Source organism: Nestor notabilis, unplaced genomic scaffold (assembly GCF_000696875.1).
Source record: "Nestor notabilis isolate BGI_N333 unplaced genomic scaffold, ASM69687v1 scaffold2960, whole genome shotgun sequence".
NCBI classification, from domain to species: domain Eukaryota; kingdom Metazoa; phylum Chordata; class Aves; order Psittaciformes; family Psittacidae; genus Nestor; species Nestor notabilis.
In genome coordinates, this window is record NW_009911392.1 from 24,830 (window position 1) to 33,722 (window position 8,893).

The 8,893-nt window shown below is 40.3% G+C and overlaps 1 protein-coding gene across 1 annotated transcript in view; it reads left to right on the plus strand.

The window, feature by feature from the left end:
- The window catches only part of NCAPG (non-SMC condensin I complex, subunit G), a 27,678-nt gene extending 24,780 nt beyond the window's left edge, over positions 1 to 2,898 (plus strand). Inside the window, exons 19-21 of the mRNA XM_010014395.1 lie at positions 1,325 to 1,417; positions 1,873 to 1,951; positions 2,772 to 2,898. Coding sequence (XP_010012697.1) covers positions 1,325 to 1,417; positions 1,873 to 1,951; positions 2,772 to 2,898 — 299 coding nt within the window. The remainder of the gene's footprint in view (positions 1 to 1,324; positions 1,418 to 1,872; positions 1,952 to 2,771) is intronic.
- The last annotated feature ends 5,995 nt before the right edge of the window (positions 2,899 to 8,893 follow it).

Genomic DNA, 8,893 nt, shown 5'->3' on the forward strand with positions numbered 1-8,893 from the left:
AACTTGGTTGGGATTGCTTGCAGCAGTAAAGCAAAGATGGTGACATGCAACTGTTTTTTAAGCAGATCACATTTTCTTTTAACTTCTTTTTAAAATTATTTGTATTTTCTAGTGGAGTATTTCAGGGCTTTAATGTGTTGTTTCTGGAAGTGTCAATTCATTATATCTTGTATGTTTACATCAAATATTTGTTGGATGGGAAATTGGAAGTGTGCTTCTGAGATAATAGTTGCGCTGTTTTCTGTTACAACCTTATAATAGCTTTTGGTAATAATTTCTTACAAAAGAGAGTTTTTGAGTTTTCTTAAAAGTAGGCTGTAAGAGAAAGCATTATTTCTTCTCCCACCCCTCCCCAAATACATTTGGGATTGTTAAAAATAAAGCAGCATCTACTTCTTCAAATTTGTAAGTGATAGCTGTGAGCAAAAAGGGCAACAGACGCTAGTTTTGTCCTTCAGTTGCTGCAAAGGAGATTTAGATCTGATGTTAGGAGAAAAGCTTCCCAGCAATATGAGGCCACACCACTTTTTGATACAACCCGCGATACTATTTGCCTCCTCAGCCAAGTGGCTACACTGCTGGCTCATGGACATTAGGTTATGGGTACTCAGCTGATACAGCTGGTCCTTCACAGTTCCAGTGTCCTCAAATGGAAAGTTACTATTCCCAAACCTGTGGTCCTCCAACTCGGGGGAATGGACAGCCCAAGGTCTATCAGATTATTAAAGATGGGCAAAAAAAGCATTGAATGCCGTTGCTTTTTCTTCATCGCTATTAGTCAGGTGACCATCTTCAACAAGAATCAGTCCCATGTTTTCTTTAAGCCTCCTCTTGCTATTAATGTACTTACAAAACCCCTTCTTGGTACCTGACACAGCACTGGCCAGTTTCAACTCTAATTGAGCTTTGGCTTCTTGTATCTTTTCCCTGCAGGTATGAACCACAGCTCTGTCATCTTCCTGTGAAGCCTGACTTGGTTTCCAGAGGATACACAGTTTCTTTTTCCTCTTGAGCTCCAGGAGGGATTCCCAGCTCAGCCAAGCTGGTCTCTGCCCCGCTTGCTTGACTTCTGACACAATGGAAGGGGCTAAACAGTTGTCAGGGATAGTTTCCACGTGATTGACCTGTGCTGGGGCAGGGTTATAGCTGAGTGACACCCGAAGCTTCCTTCTAGCTGCCTTATTGAATATCTAGTTTAAGGGAAAAGTGGGGTTAAAACTGTGTGGGTTTTTTATGTAACAGCCGACACTTAATGTACCTTAAGTAACCAGTATCTTAAAAGTTGATTATCTCTGACTTCTGCATGTGCTATTCTGTTTAACAGAAAATAACGAAGATGCTCCTCATACTCCAGTTAATGACGTTCAAAGTAAAGCAACTGTGAAACCGAAATCCACAAGAAACAAAACTGGCAAAGGTTTGCAGAGCTTTCTCTGGCTCAATACTCCTTGTCTTTTACAAAAATAAACTTCCTACTAACTTTTTGTGAATGTACATACATAAACCCCATTCATCCTTCATACTGCATTGTAGTTTTTAAAGTTTTATTAGTTAAAAGATGAAAATAGTCTTTGTGGAAGCTTTTGTGCTGTCAGCCTCTCCTGACAACACAGATTCTAAAAAAAAAGAAGTCTGATTACAGGTTTTCAGGGTAATTTGGCCACAGTCATGTACAGTAACATATAGGTGGGTAGGAGAGAAGTGGTCTGTTGTGGGGGTTTTGTTGGTGGTTTCGTTTTGCCACCACATTCCATCTCTGGTGAGTGCAGTTACATGTGTCAATGCAATATCAAACACTGAAGAACTATACAGAACTAGCTGAAGAAAAGAAATAGTATCACGATGTGAAAAGAGGTTTTTGCTTATGTTTAGGACAACGGAAAGCAGCGTCAGAAGTGAGGTCCATGAGCAGAAGGAAAACTGGCACAACTGCAAAATGCAGCAGTGAAAGGTAAATCCTTTTCTCTCCACCGTCAACCCCCCGGTGTCTGTTCTAGCAAGGACATTTAACTCAAATGTTTTTCTTTCCCCAAACCTGCATCTTTAATATCCTCTATTCCTAATACACAGATAAATAGTTAAGAAAAAAAGTCTCCTTTGAACTGGTATTTTTTAAACAGCAGCAGGTTTGACAGCTTCACGTTTTATTATCATTGCTAAGAGCCTGTAGTTCTTTTTTTCTCTTTTAACATAGCTGTTGTGTGCAGCAGTAACGCATTCCAGCTGGCAAAAGGCAGATGTTTGGCTTACATTACTACTCTTCTTCCAGTCATTTTTTCTGCTCTTTTTAAGTAACTGTTCTATGGAGGAATCAAATTTTTCATTTAAATTCTTTCCTCCCCCATTTTTGTTTCTCATTTTTCTAGATGTAGTCAATAAGCTTCTAGGAATGACTGATGAGCGAATATATGCAATGCGTTGTGATCTTGTAGGATATAGGCATTAAAATGACATCATCTTTGTAATTTTCAGCTGTGCTCACTATTTCTCAAGCAAGTATCCCACGGGCTTTAGGGTGACCAGGGCCGATCATTCCTGTTTGTCTGCTCCTGTGGCTACTTTGATACCATCAGATCTTTTGGGGGTTTTGCTTCTTTTGCAGCTGCTGACACATGGTTACTGATACTGCTGATTCTTCTTAGAAAATAACAAGCTTATAATTAGTATGAAGTACTTTTGCTCACTAAGACATTGCTTTAAGTTTGTAAATGTAAATCCTCTTGAGTTTGCTTAGTCTTTTTGGCCTTACTTTAAAATATTTTACGTTTCAGTGGTGATGAGGTTCCAGAATCTGTCCCAGCGTCCAGTTCAAGGCCTCCCAGACGAGCAAAAACAGTGGCACTTGAAAAAACGAGAATGAATCTTTCAAGACTTTTGAGTAGGGAAGCAGATCAGTGAAGGCAAAAGGAGAGAAGGTGTCCTTTGCTACTGCTGGTAGTTATCGTCAGTCTTAAAAGATAAGATTTGTTTTGTTGTTAGCCGTATTTGACTCTTTTTATAGTATGATCATTTATAATTCTAGAATTTTCTATGCACTTTTAAATTCTTTTTCAAATAGATGCATTCGATCATTTTCCCCAATAATGAAGTTCATCATTCATGTAATAAAACCATATTAAAATATTACTGGAACTTGGATTTGTTTATTTTTTTTTTTACTTTATAGGGAAAAATACTTTTTCTCTGCAAATAAAAATTGCTGCTGCTGGTAAGTACTCACTAGTTAAAGCTGTTTTGATATTTAACATTATTCAGAGAGAATGTTTGACCTGGAGTGGTTGCTTGTGATGGCAGCAACTTTGAATGTACCAGCCTTTAACTGAATTTACTTTCTTCATTTATCAGCCTGCACACCCGTGGACCAGGTTTTATTGTTCATGTTCGTATAAAATAGAATTGGTCCTAATTGTGAGTTCTGCTGCCTGCAGGCATGTGTCCAGTGTATTGAAATAATCATAGAATCATAGAATAGTTAGGGTTGGAAAGGACTTTCAGATCAGAATGGTGAAGCTGAGTTAATGATTTCACAAACCTAAGCCTGGAAGTCTGCTACTGATCTTGACTTTTTGTTATATAAAATCAGTTAATGTGCTTTTAGGAAAGCATGAAAATATTTGTGGCATAAAGTAAGATCCAGTAAGGAAAGGAATATGTAAGTACAGAAAAGGCAAAAATGAAATACTTTCTAAGGCCAGTGCACTGTCTTTTGAAGAGGCATGCAAGTGGGATTTCTTCGTAGCTTTAAAGTTCACAACCCTTTTTCTAACAACTTAGCTAGGAATAGTCATGAGTTTCATAAAGACACTAGGGGATTTACTTTAAACTGCCCATAATAGTCACTGGTGGCTGAGCAGTTTCCCTCTGGAAATGCTAGTCTTAGATTGGAAACACACTCAATCCTCTCTGTCTTTGTTACAATATAGATAATTTTCAAGACAGCAGGAGAAAACTCAGGGTGACTGCTTGACATGTGCATCTCTGGTGCTGAATGAGGCTTTCTAAGGAACTTGCATTTAAAATAGGTAAATACACAGTAAAGGGACTTTGGTAACTCTCAGAAATAGCTTTGGGACACAAGTGAAAAGTAGCATTCCCAAAGCACATTGCCCCAACCATTAAGCTATTTTCGAGCTCGCACGTAGAAAACAGACAGGATTGTGTTGCTTTTCCTCCCATTCAGTTTTTGTTGGAAACTTGTCAAACCACAAAATGCCATTGCACACTTTTCTGCTGATATTTGCTATTCAGAAGCTTATGTAACTCTGGTGAATTATTTTTATTCATCACTTTAAACAGAATTCTGAAGTCCTGAGCTCCCCCTTTAGATAATTCTTCAAGTCCCCACTTGTGTTGTGGTGTGAGCTTGTGTTCTTGCAGCCACTTCAGATCAGAGACAGCCTCTGTCCCCTTGAATGCTGCCTGAACCTAGTTTAGCAGTGTGAAGTATGGATTTTGTTCTTCAGCAGTTGACTGTCAGAGCTTCCCCTGTGCTTTAAACTTTAGTTCAAATTAATAAATTAATACAAGTTTTCTCTCACTTTCCTGAGTGGTTTGTTGTTCTCCCACTGGACCAGCAGCAGGTGTTGAAAGTGTATCACACTTTGTTAAAATGAGTTTCTAGGGAAAGCAGGAGCAATAGAAACCTGTAGTCTTCTCTGGGAATGCCTTCCAGTTTGGACTTTTTGCTGTTCTGTCATGCCTTGCCCCCCATGCAGGCTCTGTCTCTGGCATCTCTTAGGAATACTGTACTGAAAATTGGAGGTTTCTCACTGAAGTCACCTCTCAATCTGTGGATATCTCTGCTGTGGATATGGCTTCACTGGAGTGCATTAAGCCAGACATTGACACTGGCAAACTGGAGTGAGTTCAGTGGTGGCCCCTGTGCTGGTGGTCATTGGGCCCTGCGAGCCCTGTGGCGAGAGGCTACAGGAGCTGGGCTTGTTCAGCTGGCAGGTGTTGGGAGGATCCCCAGATACCTACAAGGAGTCTGCTGAGGAGATGGAACCAGGTTCTTTGTTGCATATGATCAGAGCACAAAAACTAATGGGCACAAACTGAAACTCCAACCAGAATATAGGGAGTAAAAGGCTGTGGAACAGCTTGAGAATGGTTGAACAGGCTGCCTGGAGAGGCTGTGCGGGCTCTACCCTATGAGATTTTTAAGACCTGATGAGCTCTGACCTCACAGCTGGCCTGCCCTTGTGCAGGATGTACAGCTATGGACCTCTCAAGGTCCATATGTCTCTATTACCCCATGATCTTCTTTCAGGTTAAAACTTGGCCAGCAACTGGCACGTAATTTCCAGCCCCTCTGGGCTCTTCCCGTGCCCTGCTCCCTGTCAAGGGGAGGTTTTCTGTGCAATAGAAAATGAGGTGTGTTTTGGCACAACTACTTAATCTTTTGAGGAGGAATCGCTGTGTCACTGCAGAGCAGGATGCTCGCATGTGTGTTGTATTTTTCAAAACTTATCATTAGCAATAATCAAGGTTTAAAGATATGCAGCTGACATGCTCAGCAAGTTGCCTTATAATAGCAATAGGGTACACCCAAAGGTGATGGGAAGCCAAGTCTGGATGTATCTTACTATATGCAGTGAAAAAAACCTTAGATAAAAAGAATAATGCTTACTAAAATTATGTTGCTGATTTTTAGTGACTTTAATCTTATGGGTTGAAAGTACCTAACTTTCTGGCTGCTCAGTTGAGGAATAAAAGCTTAATCCCTAAAATATTCTGAACTTCTTACTTAAAACCAGCCACTTTGTTGCTCTAAACCAATTACTATGCATCCTCTCTCCTTTTTCTGGCTAAACACAACAGGGGGTCCAACATGAGCCACACTACACCTAGGTTTGATTCCATATTAAATGATAAACCAGCAGTGGTCACTTAGTGTCAAACTTAAAATGATCCCATGGTTATTCCTACACTAGTTTTTGTTTCTTAAAACCAGCTTTGTGATTGTTTTTGCTTGCTTGCCTTGTCTGTCTCTCCAGACTACAGACTAAATGACTTTCTGTTGATAACAGGTTCCTTTGGCTGGTTCCTATCTCAAGCTGAAGGGTAAGTGCTGCACCAAGCAAGCCTCTTGTTTGCTTGCCTGACTCAAAGCAGTGGTTACTGAGCTTTGGTTATGCCTGGATCTGACTCCCTCTGAAAATTTTTGGACTCATCAGCCAACTGCAACTCAGTATGACACACAGGAAGGGATTGCGATTGTTAACAAAATCAGGCAGCTGCTCGGACATGAGCTGTAACAGAAAAGGTGCTGGGATTCATCTCCTTTTCCATGAGAAAATCCTTGTGCCATCTCCTGCTTCAGGCACAAGAACAAGGTACCATCTGCACTGCGCAGCACAGCTCGTGAGGCTGTTTTTATGTTCCTCTTAAGGCTCACCCTGTTCCTCAGGCTTTGGTGGGGCTCCACTGAAGTCAACTCCAGTGCCTCTCCCCCAGCAAGTTGAATTCTTTTTGGCTTTCTTGCCCCACGGAATCCAAGTGCATTAGGTAGCTGAGATACAGAAAGACCCTTTAGACAGTGTGGTGTGATGATGCATGTTTATTCTTTAAATCATGTTCTGCACTGACACTTCAGTGACTCAATGTCCTTTTGGGATCTGTGAGACTTACCAGAAATCACAACAACCTTTTTATTTCAGTTACTGGATAGCACCTGCAAACCAACAAACTTCTGTAAAGACGAACTGCATCTTCACTTTGAGAAAGATGATAATTTTAAGTGAATCTTTAAAGCCTTTGTTTTATAGAACGCAGCGTCTTCCAAGGAAATTGCCTTCTGGAAAATTAGTTCTTGGCAAGGACAGGACAGACAACTTACTAAGAAGTTGAATTAAGAATCCTCTACTCTAGCTATTGAATGTATGACTCCAGAAAAGAGAAATATATCATATGGTTTTATTCTAACACTTTTGTTATAGCTCTATTAATAATAATGTTTTGATGAATGAAGTACATGAACCTTGCCAAAGCTGATCTAAGCACGGAATGTCTACAATGTAGTCGGCTACAACCATTCACTACTTCTTTGAGTAGAGTTCAAAATTTTGATGTTTACATTGAATTTCCAAAGTACACGGGAAAAAATGAAATAGGAAAAGCATTTACATCCATTTTTAATTGGTGGCAGGCATAAATTCATAGAAACAAAGGGGGGAGAAAGACCATTTAGCAGAAACCTCAAAAAGTGCAGATACAGATTTGTTGAATGACAATCTTTCAAGAGCTTCTCCTGCAGGCTCGGCCATTCTTTCAGACATTATGCTCATGGCACACGGTCACACAGACGTTCTCAAGATGGATGAAGATGAAAGCACACTGCAGAAACAACCCGGCTGTTCGGCATGTTTCACTCTGTTTGCGAAGGAGATCTCACATAATTTACCTTTTCACTGCTTTGCTTCGAGGTAGTCGGTCTCCACCTGTTACAGACTTAGTTTGAGTTGTTATTACCATAAATCTTTACATGGTGACCTATGCCACAAATTACATAATATATTAACTTTCGTGCACAAAAATAAACTTGGGAAATAATTAAACTTAAAGAACATAGAAAAATCACAATACCATTAATGGGGAACATCCGATTCTGATATAAATTTGTACTGCAAGAATTTCATGATGGTCAGATGTGAAACTTCATATTTAGGAAAAGAAAAAGTACATCAAAATGAATAATGCTAGTAGTAATATAAAGCCAAATCACACAAGATCATTTCAAGATCAATGTAATGAATGCTTATTATTCAGCAGAAAAAAAAAAATAATCAGGAACAATGTATAAAATAATAGTGCAAGAACAGCTGCAATCTATTTGTTCTCATCAGTTTTGAGATTTTGGTTAAAAACTTTACAGCTGGAGAGAGATGCTGCTGAAAAACTCAGATTCCACTCAGTGGGCTGATTAAGGCACGTCTTTATGGACTTCAAATGTTCAGTTTCTGTGTTCATGTCTATTGAATTCTGCGGCTCCGAGACTTTCACTTGTAGTGTGCTGTGAGAAAAGAAGTGGGATTGGGAGAGGGGGGAAAAAATGAGACAAGGTTTAGTACATTTTCTTCTTCCCCTGCAAACAAGCAAACTGGTAAGAGGCAAGATAAGGTGGTGGCAGCCTGTGTGTTCTGTGGGGTTTTTCTGCTGTTTTACTGTGCTATGGTGCAGGAACACCAAGATGGAACGTGACTGCTATGCTCTCCGTGTTGTCAAAGTACAGGGGGCTTCTTCCTATTGAAATAGCGTGGTGCTGGTGGTTGGCAGAGCCTGCTGGTGCTGTTCCTCTGCGCAGGAAGGAACTGGCCCTTCTTTAACTGTGTCCAGCTGACTACAGTAAAACCATAGAGCAGAAACTGGGCAAGAACTTGGGGTTGGATTTTTTTCTGACACTGTTAATTTAGTACAGCCATGAAAGGGTTGCTATGTTGACAGTGTTTGTTTTGTTTTAAATCTAGGAAACTAAAAGTAATACAAGAAGGGAAAGAAACCCAGGCCTTTGTGGAGATTACTGAACAGATGGGGCTGTAAGTGGATTGAATCACACTCTCATTGTGCATATAGAATCACAGAATAGCATCACAGAATGGTTTGGGTTGGAAGGGACCCTAACAATCATCTGGTTCCAACCCTCCACCATAGGCAGGGACACCTTCCACTCCACCAACTTGCTCAAAGCCCCATCCAGCTTGGCCTTGAACACTTCCAGGGATGGGGCATCTACCACTTCTCTGGGCAGCCTGGTTCAGTGTTTCACCACCCTCACCATAAAAAATTTCTTCCTTAACATACAAAACACTGTCATTGTCTTCCAAGTGTGAGCAAGATGGTAGAGTTTGGAAATCCTAATTTCAAACCTCTCCATCCCTGCTATTTTTCTCTTTCC